The sequence below is a fragment of the Zonotrichia leucophrys genome, chromosome 20 (assembly GCF_028769735.1).
Source record: "Zonotrichia leucophrys gambelii isolate GWCS_2022_RI chromosome 20, RI_Zleu_2.0, whole genome shotgun sequence".
Taxonomy (NCBI): Eukaryota; Metazoa; Chordata; class Aves; order Passeriformes; family Passerellidae; genus Zonotrichia; species Zonotrichia leucophrys.
In genome coordinates this window covers 3761231-3780212 of record NC_088189.1, presented here as the reverse complement: position 1 = coordinate 3780212, position 18982 = coordinate 3761231, and the positions used below count along the sequence as shown (strand labels likewise).

General features: G+C 44.8%; 2 protein-coding genes across 5 annotated transcripts; one reads left to right on the top strand and one right to left on the bottom strand.

The window, feature by feature from the left end:
- Nucleotides 1–3910: 3910 nt before the first annotated feature.
- On the bottom strand, nucleotides 3911–12248 carry FAM217B (family with sequence similarity 217 member B). 4 transcript variants are annotated; one of them, XM_064730093.1, is made up of 5 exons: nucleotides 12199–12248; nucleotides 10946–11198; nucleotides 9708–9813; nucleotides 9536–9621; nucleotides 3911–9153 (listed from the first exon to the last, which is right to left on the bottom strand). In XM_064730093.1, the coding sequence occupies exons 2-5, from the start codon at nucleotides 11044–11046 to the stop codon at nucleotides 7725–7727; spliced, it is 1722 nt and encodes a 573-aa protein (XP_064586163.1). In that variant the 5' UTR covers nucleotides 11047–11198; nucleotides 12199–12248; the 3' UTR covers nucleotides 3911–7724. The 4 variants fall into 4 exon arrangements, with proteins under 4 accessions (XP_064586163.1, XP_064586162.1, XP_064586164.1 ...); XM_064730092.1 differs by having other exon boundaries at nucleotides 12189–12235; XM_064730094.1 differs by lacking the exon at nucleotides 12199–12248 and adding an exon at nucleotides 11326–11912 and having other exon boundaries at nucleotides 10951–11198.
- An 873-nt stretch (nucleotides 12249–13121) lies between these two features.
- PPP1R3D (protein phosphatase 1 regulatory subunit 3D) lies at nucleotides 13122–16922 on the top strand. The gene is made up of 2 exons (XM_064730160.1): nucleotides 13122–16243; nucleotides 16293–16922. The coding sequence occupies exon 1, from the start codon at nucleotides 13122–13124 to the stop codon at nucleotides 14037–14039; it is 918 nt and encodes a 305-aa protein (XP_064586230.1). The 3' UTR covers nucleotides 14040–16243; nucleotides 16293–16922.
- Nucleotides 16923–18982: the final 2060 nt, after the last annotated feature.

The following is an 18982-nucleotide window of genomic DNA, read 5'->3' as shown; positions in this document are numbered from 1 at the left end:
TAGAAGCTGCTGCTAAGGTCAGCATTGTTGGTGAAAGGCAAGATCTTGTGCAGCACCATTGAGAAGTGCCATCCTTAGTTTGCCACCGCTCTCTGTGTGACTGTGCTCAACTGAGCAGCGCCTTCAGCCTAAATTTCTGCTCTTTAAAGTGTAAACATTGCATCTTTAACTCACAGTGGTGCTGGGAAACTGTGTCAGCTTAGTGTGTGCAAGTCTCAAAATCCCTGAAGAAGCTGAAGCACTGAATGTTACCACCTGTGTGGGCACAGGCTGTGCAATTGTGGGAACCTCCAGGGAACATTCCATTTCCCAAGAAATAGGGTTTCATTAAAACAGGTTTTTGTCCCATGCAGAGAGAACTTTATCAACATTAGCAACCATGGGTCTGATCACATCTCAGGTTTGGGTGTGCTCCAAACCCAAAACCCAACAGGGAGTTTGCATAAGCAATGAGCACACAGAACACCTCCATTATTATTTTCAGCCTTCCCTAACTTTCAGAAGAAACAGCAAAGCACAGCATAACTCTAATCTTACCAATATGGTTATTATCATCTGCAATAAAAACGTCACCTCAGGTATTAGCAGCGCTGCTAAATCACTGGCCTGACTTGAAGTCTTCCATCTGGAGTTGTAAGTTAAGGACAGTTTATCACAGGAGTGATTTATTGTGTAAACAGATCTTGCTGCTGGCATTGAGGAGAACGTGGCTGCCACTCAGCCAAATTCTTTTATCACACTTGACTGAAGTTCCCAGCCTTGAATTATTAGTTAATAATATCCGAGTGAAAGCATAATTTATTGTTTGAGTAAACTTTGAAACATAAAAACAGTGTCTTAGCTCCCAGACTTAGTGCTTGCCTTAGGCAAAGCATTTTTCTTTCAGCACAAAATTGTAATAGAACAGGAGTAAGATTTGTAACTAATTCCAACACTTCCTGCATGTATAATTTACCTAATGGCAGAACACAATCTCCTGAGCTGTTCTTCCCTCATTTCTGTATTGTAGGACCAACAGCCTTCATGAGCAGAGGTCAATCACACACAGTCAGACATGTCCAAACCTCAAAATTTAAAAGTATCACATCCGTGGTTTCCTCATAGGGAAACTTGATACCATCCCTTTTTTATAATTTCATCTGTTTTATCATGAGGGCTTGATGAAACCCACGAGTTTCCCCCTCAGAGGCACTTGTGGCTAATTTAGAACAGGAAGTTCTTTCATTGAAATGAATAACCTTGTCTGACAACAGTTCCTTAGCTTTTAGGGTATTTACAGCAGTGCCATGATACCAACAGCCAGCAGATGCCAGCACACACACGAGCACCAAAAGAGCCTCTTGCATGCTAAAGGGAGGATGGTGCATGGGAGAAATGAAGCCCACTCCTCAAAATTTTAGGAGTTAAATAAGGGCTGAGGAACAGATCAATAATGCAATAATTACTTTTGCATTATTGATCTGTTCCTTAGCCCTTATTTAACTCCTAAATAAGGGAGTTAAATGGGTGTGTGGCAGCAGCCAGAGGCACCCCCAATTCTTTAGCAAGCAGTCCTTGATGCTGTTGCATTGCATTACTTCCCCAAATGACTGCACTTTTTCGGAGCCTGTTTACCCCAGCTCTGCCTCTGGCTGCCCCAGCATTGTGTAAGTCCACAGCTACAGTCTCAGGCATCTTTCTGATGCCACTTCAGACTTGGTTTTCTGCTTTTATGGCATTTTGTTCTCTGCCTGGGCTGTTTTGGACTTAAGCAGCACAGAATCTGAAAAATGTAAAAGCTAAAACCTGAGGCATCAATACATTTTGCAAGAGCAGTCATGTCTTGTGATCCATCCTTTGCAAGCCTGCTTACATCCTGTGATGGCCTTGCTTCATGCACAATTTCAGTTATACTGTTCACAAAAGCAATTACAATTTGCACTGTAGCTACAAAAGCAGTTACTTTTTAAAAACATTTTTAGTTATAATAATTTGCAAAAGCAAATTTATAATAGTGAAAGCCAGCTGTTCCATAGCAGATTGTAACAGTGCAGAGCTGTCCCATGTGTGAACGCAGAGAAGTGAACTTTCTCTTCAATGTTTCATTGTCATATATAAAGAGTATAAAATGTGGCACTGTACTAAACTTAATCTTGGATTTAAAGAGGCCACTTACTGGAGAAAGGACTATACAGTGGTCTAGCAGGTATCTGCCTTCTCTCTTCAAAACTGACTTATTTCCATATGGAACTCTGCCTGGAATTTCAGGCCTAGTTTGATCTAGGGTTTTTTCCCTTTGCATACTGAATTGAGGATCCTTAATATCAGATCTTCTATTTGTGTCAGTGCCAAAATCCCCCATCACCTCTGCACAGAGGAACCTCGAGACACGCCAGGTTTTTGGCTGCCCACCTGAAACAGTGCAGACAGAAGAGTGAAAGGCCTGGTGCTCATGCTGCAAACACTGCAATCCCTTCAAGCACAGATGGTTCTTTTTGCTGAAATTGTCACTGCTCCTGCCAAAAGACTTTGCAGCACCGTAGTCACTTCTGACATTAACTGAGTGATGGAGATCACTTCTGACAGACCTCTGCCTGAGCAGAAAACATTGGGCCCAGAGTGTTCAAACAATCATCTGGCAATCCTCACTGCAAACAGAGATGGAGCAGGGGGAGTTTCTGGGCTCTAACTCTCCTTCCTCACAGGTGTCCCCATAATCTTCCAGAGTGCTTTGTAACACACTTTCTAAAGAAGGGAAGAAACAATGCAAGTGCACACAAAAGCTCCCACTGCCCTTTGGCTGAAAACCCCAGACAAAAGCAGTTTAATTAGCAGATATGCCCTATTAGGTGTTAATTAGCAATTATGACCTTTGTTTTGGCAGTCATGCCTTGTTACCTGGAACACAAGTGAGTTGAGCTCACCCAACTGAGCTGATGCTGAATCTCAGAATCTGACAGTCCATGAGATACATTGCACGCTCAGCTTCTCTTACCCAGGATCAAGTCCAGTTTACCAACTCCATTCCGGATTCTGGCCAAAATCCGGTCCGGGTTTTCCTTTTTGCCGGCTCCATTCCAGACTCCAACCATAATCTGGTCCGGGTTTTCCATTTTGCCGGCTCCATTCCGTACTTTGGCCGGAATCCAGTCCGGGTTTTTCCTTTTGTGAATCCGGTCCGGGTTTTCCCTTTAGCCACCTCCATTCCGGACTCCAGCCAGAATCTGGTCCGGGTTTTCCCTTTAGCCACCTCCATTCCGTACTTTGGCCGGAATCCAGTCCGGGTTTTTCCTTTTGCCACCTTTATTCCGGACTCCAGCCAGAATCCGGTCCGGGTTTTCCCTTTAGCCACCTCCATTCCGGACTCCAGCCAGAATCTGGTCCGGGTTTTCCCTTTAGCCACCTCCATTCCGGACCCCAGCCAAAATCTGGTCCGGGTTTTCCCTTTATCCACCTCCATTCCGGACTCCAGCCAGAATCTGGTCCGGGTTTTCCCTTTAGCCACCTCCATTCCGGACTCCAGCCAGAATCTGGTCCGGGTTTTCCCTTTAGCCACCTCCATTCCGGACTCCAGCCAGAATCCGGTCCGGGTTTTCCCTTTAGCCACCTCCATTCCGGACTCCAGCCAGAATCTGGTCCGGGTTTTCCCTTTAGCCACCTCCATTCCGGACTCCAGCCAGAATCTGGTCCGGGTTTTCCCTTTTTACCGACTCCATTCCAGACTCTGGCCAGAATCCAGCCCGGGATTTCCCGCACCCTGGATCCCGGATGGAAGTGCCCAAAGATGAAGGAAAATTCCGTATTTTTCTGCCTTTCCTTGGCCAGCAGGGGCCGGGATGTGCTGAGCCACCCCCTCCACCCGACAGCATTGAAATTCTCTCCAAGAAAATTCAGTGGTGCCATCCTGAGAAAGAAATACAACTCAGCAACAAACAGGGCAGTGTCTCACCTTTATTGTAGCAAATATACGGGACCTTTGAATGACAAGATCACTTTCCCAAGGAATTACTAGCAAAAATATCCACAAAAAGTTCAAATAAATAAGAATACATGAATATCAACATCAAAAGCTGGTCTGCAAATCCTCAGTTAATCAAGGTCAGTCCTTCCAGCATGGTCTGTTTATTTTTCAGATGAAAACCCACTAATGCAATGGGAGCAACAAAGGCTCAACACCTTTAAAATAAGGCAAAAAATAGTGCATTCTAGGCAATTTCATACTGTAGAAATTTGATGTATCAGCTCCAAAAAAGCACATACTGGCTGAAAAAAACTGTCAAAATTCTCTCAGAATTCTAACAAGATCCTTTAAATAGCAAATACAAGGTCCAGGTTACCTGAAACAATGAATGAAACACAGAAAGGACACGAACAGTGACAGGATGAGGGCAGATCTCAGAGTCTGGAGTCAAACAGGACAGCTCAGCCCAATGGAATCAGCACATCCCTCCCTCCCTGCAGCATTATCCTCCTGTATCCCACTGAAAACAAGGTGGGAAAATGACTGCCCTCAGCATGAGATGCAAGCAATGGAGAAAAAAGGAACATGGCAAGGGAAAAACAATATTGCTTTAAATATTAAATATTTCAATTTTAAAGGAAAACAGTTTATACATATTAGAGTGAAATTCTGTTTCTTCACATCTTCTAACAGGGTCATTTCACTGAAAATAACTGAGTTGCTCAAAGTTCATACTCATGCAACTTGGAGCAGAGTCTGGCTGTTTATTTGAAGTACAACCTGAGCATATTTGTTCTGTAGGTAATACTGCAGAACAATAAACCTTTACATTCTCTAGCAAAAAAATAAATCACTCTGTTTAAATATCTCACATCACAGTTATCTGTTCTTCTTCAAGAGGCATCACCAGTGCTAGGCTTAGATCCACATGATCATATTGCTAAATTTTGTATTAAAAAGGCAGATAGCCACACAAACACGGTGCTGGGGAAGTATCTTAAGTAATTAATTTTAAACTGAATGTGTTTGATGGAATAAATTTTTCTGCTCTGTTCAGAAGTGCTTCTAAAGACAATATCCAGCAATACAAAATGAAATAAATATAAAGCACAGTCCTCTTCATACAAGGAGCTCTTTTCACCTGTAGGCCCAGAACACAGTGAAGTTAAAACACAGACAGGATAAACCCAGCCCTTGGAGGTCTGCTCAGCCAAGAGCTGTTTGTTGAGGCAAACGCAGAATTTCTGTGTCTGTGTATGAACAAAGACAAGCATGTCAGAAGTACCAAATCAATGACAGAAATTAGGCTGGTGTGATTATCACGTGAGACAAACCTACTTGGCCAGATCCCAGTGCTGAACAAGTTTTCAGACTCCTTTAAAGTGCCATCACCACCTCCACCTGCTTCCCTTTTCAGTCTCCAATGACAGACTGGTGTCCATAAGATGACAAATATTACATTCTAACTTTCCTACCTCTGTGACAAAAGACTTTTCCCAGTGCCAATCACCTTTGCTCTGGTCACAGCTGGTTGAAATGGAGTTTATTTATTCTTAGAGAAGGGATCATGCAAAATGTGCCTGTATCTACATGCCCTCCTTACAACCCAGGAAAGCTTCAATTTAGAAAATTTAGCATCCAGCAATATTCAATGCTATAACAACATGCTAAATTATTTACTGGATCTAACAGATTTAAAAAAAAAAAATTGGTATTCTGATTATTGCCTGGATCCTGCTCACCTCAGGTTTGGAGCTTGTAACAGTGAAGTAGAACAGTGCATTAAAATCCTGATTATTGGCAAAGCAGCTCTCCTGTTTTTCACTACTGCTCATGTGAATCAGGAACACTTGGCTAAGGCAGACTCGCAGAATTTGGCCAGAGCTTGAAATATTACACTGGGTGCAGGAACCTTTCATCTAAAAAAGCTGAAATCCATGAGGCTGGACCAAAACAAAAGGGTGAAACAGCAACCCTGGGATGTGCTGGTCCTCTGCAGGTGCTGGTGTTCATCCCATCCTGAGTGCCACCACCTCTGACACAGCCACCTCCTGCTCCTCGACCATCTCAGAGTCAGTTCCACTTGAATTGCATAGAGCTCAATGTACATGCAACTACAGCTCATATTAAGTGTAACTTTACAAATACTGATGCTGGACATGTAATACTGTCTATTACATTCATTTCCTTTACCAATTCAAAATTTCACATTTGGTCTCCAGTAGACTAGGAAAAAAAACCACTAAAAATATTTCTTAGGCTATTCCTGAGCAATGTTTTTATGTACTGTAAAATACTCTATTACTACATTTCTTAATATTCTCACTTTTCAAACTACATATAAATTCATGCTTTGAAATTTTACAAAGCTGAAGATCTGGTAGGCACAATGAAAGATAGAAACAGCTAAGCATCTTAAAACCAAGATGAGCTCACAAAGAGAAGTGCAATTTAGCTATATACATAATGTACTCTTTAGTATTTGCTACTTTTTCATTTTCTATGACAATGTGAAGGATCCTCTTGCAGAATCTGGTCCATCAGAGCTCAGCTCACTTCTCATGAAGATTGGGACTGGTGACTGAGGAAAATACCTCACCAGGATTTGAAAGTGAAAGTAAAAAACATTCTTTAGAATTTCATCTTAACAAGATCCTGTCCCCATCTCCCGTGATTGATTTGAAATTCTAATAGATCAAGTGACACCTGAATATTCTCAGAACTGTCCTTTGTATTCTCCTGTGTCTCACAGACACAAGAGAAGACAGAAGGCCCAGGAACAGGATCCAATCCTGGTTGTACAATTTCCTTCTGCAGGACATTTCCCCATCTCACCTCCCTCAGCCTTAAGAAGCCAAGCTAGACTGGACCACAGGATAAATAAGAGTCATCTCAGATGACTAAAAATAGGTATCTTCTGTATCAAAATATATCTTTACTTGAACTTACAACACCCTTTAAATTCTTCCCTTAATAGTCTGTTTCTTACGTTTTGAGGGGCCACCAGGTCTGAAAACCAGACCACAGTCTCTGCTAAAAGCCTCAGTCTGCATGACTCAAATATATCCATGTGCAATTTGAAATCTGGTCATTTCCCCTAAATGACAAAAAGCATCAAGGCCTACAAAATGAACTTCCAGGAAAGCTGTCTGTAAACACAGTGAAGATCCCAGGGTATAAAAATACACATTCCATTTTCTTAATCTGTCATTATTGATGCTGTCTGGTCCCTAATACTTTATCTTAAAAAGAATTCTTTCTGCATTAAAATATTTCAAAACATTATCTCCATTCTTCTTCTCAAAAAAATAAAACCTATTTCATCCAAAAAATCCAATTCATCATCTTCTGTGAAGAATTACAGTTGACTTTGCATAGATAACAGGCTCCATTATTTTATAAAAACACCAAAATCAAACCTGTCTTACAAAAAGCACACCTGGGCAAGGAGAAAGAGCATTGACCCTATTCCCTCACACCCAGCAGGGTAAATACAAGGAACACTCAGTGGTGCAGACAGAACGTTCTACACTTCTCTAAACTTCACACTGTGCTATTGTTATCCTCACTGAGCAATTATCAATATTTTTGAGGAAAGACCAATGGAAGACATTTGCCTTCACAGAAAACATTTCCTGCTGGCTTAAGATCAAATCTATAGAAATGAACAGTGCTGACTCAGAACCACGTGCCAGGAACATTTTTCTCAAGATCTTCCTATGAAGGAAAAAAAGATTCTTCTGCACTGGCCAGATGCTTTCTAGCAGTCAAGAAGCATCAACATTCACTGAAATTTGCGTGGTGCTTGCTTTGTGCCATTTGTTTTTATTTTCCTGTCCACTGTTGGTTTTTTAGGAGGAACATAATTGCTGGCATTGCCATTTTTCTTTGGATTTGTGCACACGTGTGTTTTTAAGCCTTTGATGGGAGCAGCTGCACCGTGGAATGCTGGGGTTTGCTTAGGGGGTCTGATGTTCCCAACACTTTGGATTTTAGAGCTGCTCTCGGGGGGCTGCAGACTGAGAAGCTGCTGCTGTTTTGGAGCTGGTTTCTTCCTCAGGTCACTCCTTCCATCCCCAGTTTGCCTCTGCGGAGCTGCTGCAGGCCCCGTTCTCTCAGGAGCCCTCAGGGCCCGCGCCGGGCGAGTGTCAGAGCCGGGCTGTGCCCTGTGACCCACACAGCCCCTGGGCAGCCTGGCAGCCCCTTCCGGGGGCACGGCCTGCCTGGGGGGCACAGGGCTGAGCAAGGCTTTGCCTTTCCCGGGGCTCCTGAGGGCACGGCTGGGGCCGGGCGCGGTCTGGGGCCGCGCTTTGGTGGCCCTGCCCCTCTCGCCCTGCACCGTCTGCATCTGCAGCCACTCCAGCTGCAGCAGCCGCTCCAGGTACTTCTCCAGGGCCCCCGAGGGCTTGGGCCGGAATTCGGCTTTCCCTTCCACGTGGGCAAAGGTGGCCAGCTGCTTCAGGTCCCACGAGTTGAAAGGAGGGGGCAGGAAGTCGGGGTAGTAATATTCGGATTCTTTAAATCCCATTTCAGGGATGTGCTCCAAACAAAGCGGGTCGATTTCTTCAGCTCTGAGGATGAGTTCTGGTGGTGTGCAGGGAGAGGGGGGAATGGGAATCCTTTCTGAGTCAGAGAGGTCACTGGCACTATCATCTTCAGCATCTTCTTTAATAATTTGCACCGATTCAAAATCGAGAAACATTTCACCAACAGATGCTTCTTGCCATTTTGAAGAGCCTGGGCTGGCTCCAGCAATGTATTCTTCGTGATTCCTCCCCAACTGTTCTTTTCTGCAATAAAAATGCTGAACTGGGACATCCTTAGCCCTACAGAAGTTTTCTTGTGTGCTGCCCTTTGTGCCAGGGGGGATCCTGTGCAGGAAGGATTCGCTTTGATTTCTTTCTGGGGGACTCCTGTGCAGGAAGGATTCGTTTTGCCTTCTTTCTGGAGGACTCCTGTGCAGGAAATATTCATTTTGCCTCCTTTCTGGGGGACTCCTGTGCAGGAAGGATTCGTTTTTTGTTCTTTCTGGAGGACTCCTATGCAGGAAATATTCATTTTGCCTCCTTTCTGGAGGACTCCTATGCAGGAAGGATTCATTTTTCATTCTTTCTGGAGGACTCCTGTGCAGGAAATATTCATTTTGCCTCCTTTCTGGAGGACTCCTCTTTGGTCCTTGTGCACTGTGCAGTGAGCTGCAAACACTGGGGATCCTAAAGGAAAAGGAAGTTCATGTCCTGTTAGAATGGTCACTGCCTTTGAGCAGCAGCTTACAAAGGTCTTGCCACCCCTTCAAGGATGGGGATCTGTCTCCACGACTGAAGCTAAAACTGGCACAGAAAGTTGGTAATGAGGCAAAATCAATAATTGCTGGTAGAGGTAACACTGCCTACTACTGATTTGTTGGGATTTTTTATGGTTTTGCCTCAGAACTCACTAAGCAGGATAGCAAGTTTCCATTTTGATAACTTAAATTTGTTGTTCTCATAAATTATGAACTCTAAGCCAAATGCAGCTCCAATTTCATCACAAGCATTTTGTCAACCAGTTTGAAATGACTACAAATTAAATAGATAATCTTAACATAAAATTTACCTTTTTGACTGGTTATTGCCATCCAGCTGGTTCCTTCCCTTCTTATAAACATTTGCTTGGTGACCATCTTGAGTGTCGTGGGAAATCTGAAGGGATATGAAAGTTTGTGATGTTATTGAGAAGATGACTTAGAGTAGGTACCATTTTCATGTTAGAAAAGGGGATTATTTACCTTTTCAATGGCACTTGATACATTTTTGCCTAATCTTCCAGGAGGAGATTTCGCATAAGAAATTGGTTTATTTAGTCCTTTGGTGCTTGGATGGCTTTTTCCATTACTGTAACCACAAAGGATTAAACAGAATATCAGATATAAATAGCAGCATATGTGAGTGTCAGAATGGAAGTACAATGAAAACTTGAGAGTATAACTGAGTTTTAAAAAGGGCTGATTGTCATTCTTAAAGTTCATCAGGACTATGCCACTATGGCAACTTTTTACTTTTTATACTACAAATGCACTGCTGTATTTTTAGTATTATTAATACAAAAGTGAATCATTCCATCAGATGATATAATAATAGAATGTAGCCCTTATATAGAATCCTCTGTCAGTGGATCCCAAAGCTTCTTTGGACATAATAAATATTACAGATATTTAACTACTGATTTTTATAGTACCTGGTAGGTGCTCCAATTGCAATTTAGTAGAATTAATTACAAAGTACAATATGAAGCCAAATCTTGCTTGTCTTCCCCATTTGCACATTCTCAACAAAATTTAAAGGATTATTCCTTTGAAGATAAGGAGTGGAAGTGAAAAGGGAGCATAAGGTCTCTTCTGGTATCAATACAAACTATTTCACAATGAAGGCATAAGAAAATTCCTTATTTCATATTATAATAGGCTTGTGAAAATATTATTAAGAGAAAAAATCTCATATGAAAGCAAAAGGAATGGCATTACTGATCTGGGCAGCTTAGAACTAAAAAATTGTTCCTTAATTAAACCAGATAAATTTCTGTGTAAAAACAGAATAAATAAATCAGCATATTCTGTACGAATAAGAACAGTGTTTGCTCTAGAAACAAGAAGCATTACTGATTTCCAAAATATTATTTCAGAGCAGGAATAATCACACTGTGCCCTTCTATCTAATCTAGCCTTACTGCAGTTCAGTTAATTTGCCAGGCTGTACATCTTGTTCTCAGATTTATGTCAGTATAGTCACATTTTGTTTTTAAAAACACATGATTTCACAAATTCAAGAGTTTATTAAAGTATGAAACCACGTCCTGTGCCTCAGCATTGCTGCAGTCACCTCTGTGACCTTGTGACCTGCACAATCATTTCTGTCCCTGGGACCAGGGGAGATGGAGGCAGTGGGAACAGGGCAGCCAGGCACTTATTAACTAAACCCAGCATGTTGACATTCCAGTAACTATAAAAAAAACCTATAATTTCCTTACTTTACCATTCCTTTGTGGTTTTCATTGGTGTGGCTGTGGTTTTCCCTCAGCTGTGTCTCTCTGTGCAGTAATAAGGGATATTCCTGAATGCCTGGTCCCATTATTCCTCTTTCCGAAGGGAATCTGCACCTTTACTGTTACATAATCTTCAAGCGGCTCCAGTCTTTTGGCTTTGCAAGACACAATCTATCCAATGCAGACATCCCCACGTCCCGGAGATGCTGGCGACAAACAAAATCCTCCCGATGCGATTCTATTTTTAAAGCAGGAAGATAAACATAATCAGCCACCAAACTGGACAGGAAAACAGTCCCCTCCCCCAGCACTCCCTCAGTGGGAAGCAGCATCGTTCAATTTACAATTCCCAAAATAAAGAATACCTGGGGTACGGCCGTGCTCCCAGAGGTGCCGGGCAGTGTCATGTGCTCATCCCCATCCCCGCTCAGCCTGCGCAGCTCCGGGCACAGCGCCGGGGGTGGGAGTTCCTGCTCCAGGGGATGGGGAGCAGATCCCGACCCTGCTGCCGTGCGAGCTGAGCGGCCTTTCTGTGTCACAAAATGCGCTCTTCCGATATGCATATATGCAAATTTTGTAACCAATACTTCATCGTTTTCTTTTTCCAAAACAAATGTCTCATCCGCTCCTACTAAAAATACTCAGAGCAGGAGTATTTTTAGTATATTTAGCAGGAGCATCCATTGGGTTTTTTTACTTCAGAGGAACTGCATTCCCGTACCAAGGAGCTGCACAGTTCCAGGGGTTCACAATGGTCTGCAAATGTGACAGGTGACAAGCAGCTCTCCTGAGGCACCTTTACTTCTATTGCAGTGCTGTTTATGTATTTACAGTCATATTAATGTCCGTGTCTACTGACACTTGATCGCGTCCTATCCCTCAAACGCCTCCCCGCATCCTGTCCCAGCCGCGCTCAGCAGAGCCGAGCCCCGGAGCCCCGGAGCGCCGCAGTCCCGCACCGGACGGGGCAGAGCAGCGGCCGCAGGGGCCAGCGCTGGCCGGGCAGTGCCGGGACGGTGGCAGGGCCCGGGATGGCGGCAGGCTATGGCAGGCAGTGCCCGCGGTGGATGGCAGCAGTGCCAGCAGGCGCAGACTGTGCCCGCAGCGCCCGCCGAGCCGGGCCCGCTCCGCTCCCTCCCGCCGCCGCTGTCACCGCGCTCCGCAAGGGCCGCTCCTTCACTGAGGGGCCGCCCCGCATTCCCCGGCGCTCCCCGCCCCGGCCCGGTACCTGCCCTTACTGCGCGTCCGTCGCCAGCGGTAGCGGCAGCGCCGCCCGAGCGCAGAGCGCGGGGGCCGGGCCGGGCCGGGCCGGGCGGGGCCGGGCGGAGCCGGGGGAGCGGCGCCTGCGCTGCGGGTGCGGAGCGGAGCGGCCGCGGTGTCCGGCCGGGGCCCGGAGCTGCTCCCGCGCTCGGGCTGCAGCGGGGGCCGCGCCGCCCATGGGCGCTGTGGCGGCCCCGAACGCGGATCCTTCCCCCGGCAGCCGCGACACCGAGCCTGGCGCCGCGGCCGCGCCCGACAGCTCTCGCCCGCCTTCCAGCCTCTGCAGCAGCCCCGGCTCCCTCCTGCCCGACAGCCTCCAAGCCTTCCCCGGCCTCGACTCGCCCAGCATCCAGTGTGACAGCCTGGAGTGTGCCCCCTGCCTGTGCTGCTGCTGCCGCCGGAGCGCGGGCTCGGCCGCAGGCAGCCAGGACAGCCTGCAGGCCCCTCTCGCCCGCTGCTCCGGTACCCGGTGCTTCGGGGCGCACCGCGCCTCCAGCGACCTCTCCGACAGCCTGGAGTCCTTCATGCAGCACGACAGCCTCCAGTCGCTCTCCAGCCTGGCTGTCAGCTCCTCCAGTATCAGCGGTGATAGCCTTGAATCCCTTTCCAGCCTGAGCCTGGGGGCCACCAGCCAGCACAGCGATCTGGAGTTCATCGGGCAGTGAGTGAGTCTGCCTCCAGCTTCCCGCACAGCGCCTTAGTGCTGGCTGGCTCTCCGCCAGCTGCCCTGAGACCTGCCACGCTTCGTTCGAAGGTGACATTGTTCCAGGTGATCCTTGCTGTATCCAGTGCAATAACCTCAGACCTTACTGTGGCTGCCATTCCCAAATTAAGTGCTTCAGAGGGGTAGGGCTCATTATTACCTGCAGTGTTAACGCTGGTTTTTTGTCACCAGTTAAGAATGGAAGTGCGTGGTCCTCGAAGGAATCCCAGCTACCTCTCAGATCTCTATGAGAACATGTTAAAGGCTGAAGGAGCAGTGGCACAGAGGCAGCAGCTGCCACCAGCAGTCCATACAAGTAGCAGCAAGACTTTTCGGAGCAGTGCCCCAGCCAAGGAGAGCCCCCAGGCAAATAACCATGCGGGCAGCACCTCCTCCAGCTGTGACCCAGCCCTGCGGCCCATCATGCGTCGCCGGGCCAGGTCCCTGCCGACCTCACCCGAGAAGAGGAAGAGAGCAGCGGTGCAGTGCCAGGAGCCCGGCTGCCGCATGAACAGGGTCAGGTTTGCTGATGCTTTAGGCTTGGAGCTCACTGAAGTGAAAGTCTTCCAGAGTGGGGAGGATCCATCCATCCCTTTGCACGTCCTTTCCAGGCTCTCCATAAACTCAGACCTCTGGTACAGCAGCTTGAACTTGGAGTTTACTATGCAATGCTTGGTCCCTGACTTCGAGCAGCCTGCAGACTGTCTGGATTTCTCATCCCGACTGCAGGAGCAGCAGGTGTGTCTGGAACGGGTGAGCAGCTCGGATCTGGGGCTCAGTGGCACCATCCAGGTTCGGAATGTCGCTTTTGAGAAGCAGGTGTCTGTGCGCTACACCTTCAACCAGTGGGAAAGCATCCATGAGGTGTGTGCTCATTGGAACCACAGCATCCCGGAGGAAAACGGGCAGGATCAGGTCGATGTGTTTACTTTCTTCCTTCCTGTGCCTCCTTTCCTCCTTCAGCTCAGCACTCTTGTCCAGTTTGCAGTAAGGTACCAAGTCAATGGCCAGGAGCACTGGGATAACAACAGAGGCAAGAACTACACCCTGAGGTGCCGGACTCACCCCCTGAAGCTGCCCAGGGAGTGTGAGGAGAGCTGGATCCACTTCATCTGAGCACAGGGAGCGGTGCTGAGCAGCGTGTCAGTGCTCTGGTGGCACTCTGTGCCTTGGCATGGCGCTCTGCTCCTATGGCAACAGCCTTCTTTTTGAAACCTGCCAAACCTGGCCGAGTGTCCCAGCGCTGGGAGGCAGCCAGTGGCCTGCACAAGCTGCCCTGAACCTCTGGGAAAGTTAAAAGGCCAGAATCTGTAGTGAGATACCATCATAGAAAAGCCATGTGGGTTTTTTGGGTGCATGAGTCATTGCAGAAAGGTTTCCAGGAATGCTCTGAGGCTACCAGAGAGCAAAACAACACATTTCTTGATGCTAGTGATACTCTTAGTTGCATAGAATGTTTCTAACTGATCTCTCTTATTGTTTTCTACTGTTTGTTTTCTAAGTGGACAGTGTGGCTTAACTGGTTTCTAATTTTGTTTATATTACTTCACCAAGTCAGGGCACTATTCCATTAATGCATAATTTGGATGACAGACACTGTAGGGAGTACTTGTATTTATATAACTATGTTATTAAGGCTGTAGTCACGTTAAATATTTCCATTAGTATCTGAATTGGAAATTCAATGCTATTATGAGCAAAACGTACATGAAAATGTATCAGCCCCTCTGTTTCCCTTGGGAAAAAAAACTAAAGGTGCCTTTTCCTATCTCCTCCTTGCAGCAGGAGTGATTGTTACCAAAGTGTGTGTAAGGCACATCTACATGGGGAAATTCTCATCTTTGTCAAGTGATGCCCAAGTCGGTTTTTCTCAAGGTGGTGGTTCAGGAATTGTCTTTTTCTGGTGCACCTGCTTTTACTGAGGGAAACAAGACCAATATTGGGCTTGTGTTGCAAATGCAGTTTGAAGGTCTCAAAGCACTGTATGAATGCTCGTTATTTTATCACTGTTCCTGGTAAAGTTATAGATCAGGAAATTGATATGATATAAATAAATACATATAAGGAAAAGAAATAGTACAGGGAGCAGGGTACAGAGGCCTGGAATAGAATTCCAGAACCCTGAATCACAGTTGTTCCCCAGTGTTCCAGAACTACTGCAGAAGTAGCTTTGACTTCTTTATTTAACTGCTGCCATTGTAAAACAGTTGAACTCCCAGGACTGCAGCCTTGCAACACAAGCAGGAACTTGAAAGCACTTAATTACACAGACCCATAAACAGAATCCCTTCTGCTGCAGGGAGAGCACAGGAACACTTAGACCACCTTCCTGTGCTTCTTGTTTTATTATTTTCATTCTGTGATTTAAGTTTTGCAACAGGCTTAAATTTATGAAGTAAAAGTTTGTCCATAATTGTTCCCATACATAATCATTACTGCATGGAAAGTTTAGCTTTATTTGTGTAACACAGACCTTCAGAGCTGGCTGGCTGGAGGTATTAGAAGAGCTGTGGTTTAGAACTATGCTATGAAAATCAGGCCACTTACTTGGGCATCTTATTTTGGATTGGTGCTTTTTTATCAAAATCACAAGTTGCTTGTAAAATCACAGTTGTAAGCAACCCATGGCCAGTTATATATTAGTCTGAAAAGTCTGCTGAGTAATTCTGGAAGGGCAGAAACCCCAAGAAAATTAATTTGTGTGGCAACTTAATGCTGCTTCTTTGTTGTGATACCCATTTAGCCAAGCTGGGTTTTCAAGTGAGGAAGCTGCCTCATTCCACTGGTGTTTGACTTTCAGAGGAGCCAAAGTCAGGAATGAGGATTCTGTGAGCTGCTGAGCACCATTTGCAGGGTGCTCAGAAAGCTCAGTCCTATCTGAACATGAAAACACATGCACAGAAATGTTCAGGTATTGTTTCCCCCTCTTTTTCCTTCTCACATTACTGAGAAGTGTTCTTCCACCAGCAAACACAGCACACCATAAAATCCCCTCTCTTACCAGCCACCAGTTCACAGAGGGTGCTGCTGGAGCTCAGAGCAATACTTGCTTTCGTGCCAGAAGGATGTTGCTGTCTCCTGGGACAGACTGTCATGTGCTAGCAAATGTCAGAGCTGAGTGTTCCCTTGGCCAGGGCAGATTTTGTAAAGCTGAGGCTGTCACGAGAAGGGTTCATGCCAGATGTAGCACAGTGTGAGAGGGGTGGAGAAATGAATGTCTCAGCAGTCTCAGTTGGGCTTCTATTGTCTTCCTTCCACAACCTCTCAGGGTTTTGGCATGTGCAAGGTCTTGAATACTAAATACTGAAGCATTACTCCAGGTTTCCTTTGGCTCTGTGCTGAATACTAAATACTGAAGCATTACTCCAGGTTTCCTTTGGCTCTGTGCTGTCTGCACTGCTGGGGAAGGGCTGACAGTGCAGTCCTGGCACTGCTGGCTCAGTGGAGCTGAGAGCCATCTCCGGGTTAAGCTGCTAAAGCTTCACACCAGTACTGACACCTGTCACAGCAGAGCTGATATTTGCACTTAGGTTTTATTGCCACACTCAGTAATGAACATCAAATGGCTTCTGGTTGACAAAAATGGGATTAAGCCATTTAGTGCTCATATGCACCTGTTGTGAAGGTAAACTTACAGCACATTCTTATCTTCTCAGGACAACCTGACTGCTTGCACTGTGTTCAAATTGAGAACTTCCCTTATAATGAGGATTTTGTAAAAGTGAATTCTTCACAAGGGTTATCACCATATAATGCACTTTTAAAAACATGTATTTATTATTGTCATACAGTAAATGAATGTCTTGTAGTCCACAGTTTCAAGGTTCTTCCAAGCATGTTTTTTAAAGAAACATGAAATCCATGTAAATAAAAAGGGGTTGTACATTACACAGTATATCAATGAAGCACATATGCTGGACAAAAGGGCCAGCTGTTGTAAAATTGCCAAGTGCTTAATTAATTTCAAAAAGCAATAATAAAACTATGCCTATTGTAATACAGAAGATTGAAATAAAAGCTTTTCACAATTTTCTGTTGTTTCTGTCAATGGTAGTCCTGTCAAGAAAGCTCATGAAGAAACTTAATTTTGAATTGCCACTTAAAGAGTAACATACTCTGGAAAGTGAGATGGGTTTGAGTGGCTAAACAATGAACAGCACTTGATACAGTGATCATTGTATGTATCTCACAGATTATTGGGCTGCCACTTCCTGCGTGGAACCTGTTGTCCTTTCACCTTAGAATTCTGTGCCTGCAGCACCTGCAGGATTGAGATCCAATTTTGGAAAAAGGCTTGCTGCTACTTAATTCTAATACAGCTTCATGCAAGAAAAGAAGGGGGGTTTCCTCAAACTGCACTTTCCAAATCCATGCTAGACTTTACTTAACACATTCATTTCTGGGCCTCACAATTGTGTTATTATTTGTTTTATTTATTTTCTTCAGTTCTCCTTGCTGCAGCCTTTCCTCCCACACAGTTTCCCCTGACAGGTTTCATGAAAATCTACCTGTGCCATGGTTAGGAGTGTCCCTATGCAGGGCCTCATTTTCCTCCATGTGAAATGCAGCTCCAGTGGGGTCAGTCTTGATAGGGCTGAGGACTGGAATTATCTGTTGCCAGGTTTCTCCTAAAGCAAAATGAAGACATTTAACTAGCAGACATAATTAATAAAAATATACATTACCAGTTACTTTTTAATCAGTACTAATTATAGCAAATCAGTTTAAATACATGGGCATGTCTGTATTAAGTTGCTCAAAAATGTGAGAGTATTTAAGAAAATGATCATTTTTTTCTGCAAACATCCAACTATCAAATTTGTCTTATAGGTTGCTGGTGCTACTTTTAATATAGGTGATATTTTTACACTTAGTTTCAAATTCATAGTTTATTTGTAAATTAAATTGCAATTTGTAATCACACTAATATGCATGTATAGTCAGTAACTACAGCCCTTAATGTGGTGTATCATCAGTGCTCAGCTGTACTTTACAGCTGGTAAAGACTTAGAACTGCAGTGAATGATTATTCATTTGGCAACAGGAGTGTAACATTAGTAATGACTTCTTTCCCAACTTCTCTCTCCCTGTGATCTCAGATCTGCAAGTATTTCATTTGACACTTGATATTCAAACTCTTGGTATCAACACTTCTGACCCTTCACACACAACAGCAGCTGTGCCAAAGATTGAAAACATCATGGCCAGCACAATGCCTTCCTTTAACTGTAATAAGGATAAATATTTCTGCTACTGTAGTGAATGAGTCCCTGTAAATAGTGCTACCCTACCCTAAGGAGTTTTTCCATTTTTTCTGGTGTTTTCACATGTGTCTGAAATGTGGCCAAGTAATTTCCCTGTTGGTTCTGGTCTGTTTAATGCATAACTCGATGAAACTTCTCTCTGACTTCCCTTCTGCTAAACCAAACAAAACAGACTAATGTTACAGAATGAGAAATGAGCTGAAGTAATCTCAGTGTGGATTGCAGGAAGGAAAGTGTGTGATCCACTTCTGGACTGTCTCACTTCTCTTTGCTATAGAATGAGTAAGGCTGGACAGGCTCAGCCTCGGTGTTTGCTCATGGTAAGGGAAACTGACTTCAAACAGGCTTTGATTATTTCGGTTTCATGTGGTGAAAGCACAATGCAGGATTCTGTTTTCATAGAAAACTTCTGATACCCCAAGTTTTATCCTTGGGAGGTTTCTCAGTAAAGCTTTTTTACAAATCTGCTTCAGCACTGCTCACTCCCAGCTCCTCAGCGCAGATACTCCACTTCTCACACCACCTGTCATTTTCTTGCATTACAGTGACATCTCGTGGTATTTTAAATACTTTCTGTGGAGTTTTTTTTTTTTTTTCTTTTATAGTATTGAGTTTTTATCTTTCTCATTTCAGGGAATCAGCAGTACTATTTTATTTACAATTGCTGCAGGTTTAGCTGCTGTGAAAGGTGACTTCTTTCCTAGATGCTTCACTACTGCTGCTTATTCTAGGAGACACTTGGAGACACTTCTTGATACTCTTCTGGAGTAAGTGAGATTTATTTTATCATCTGTA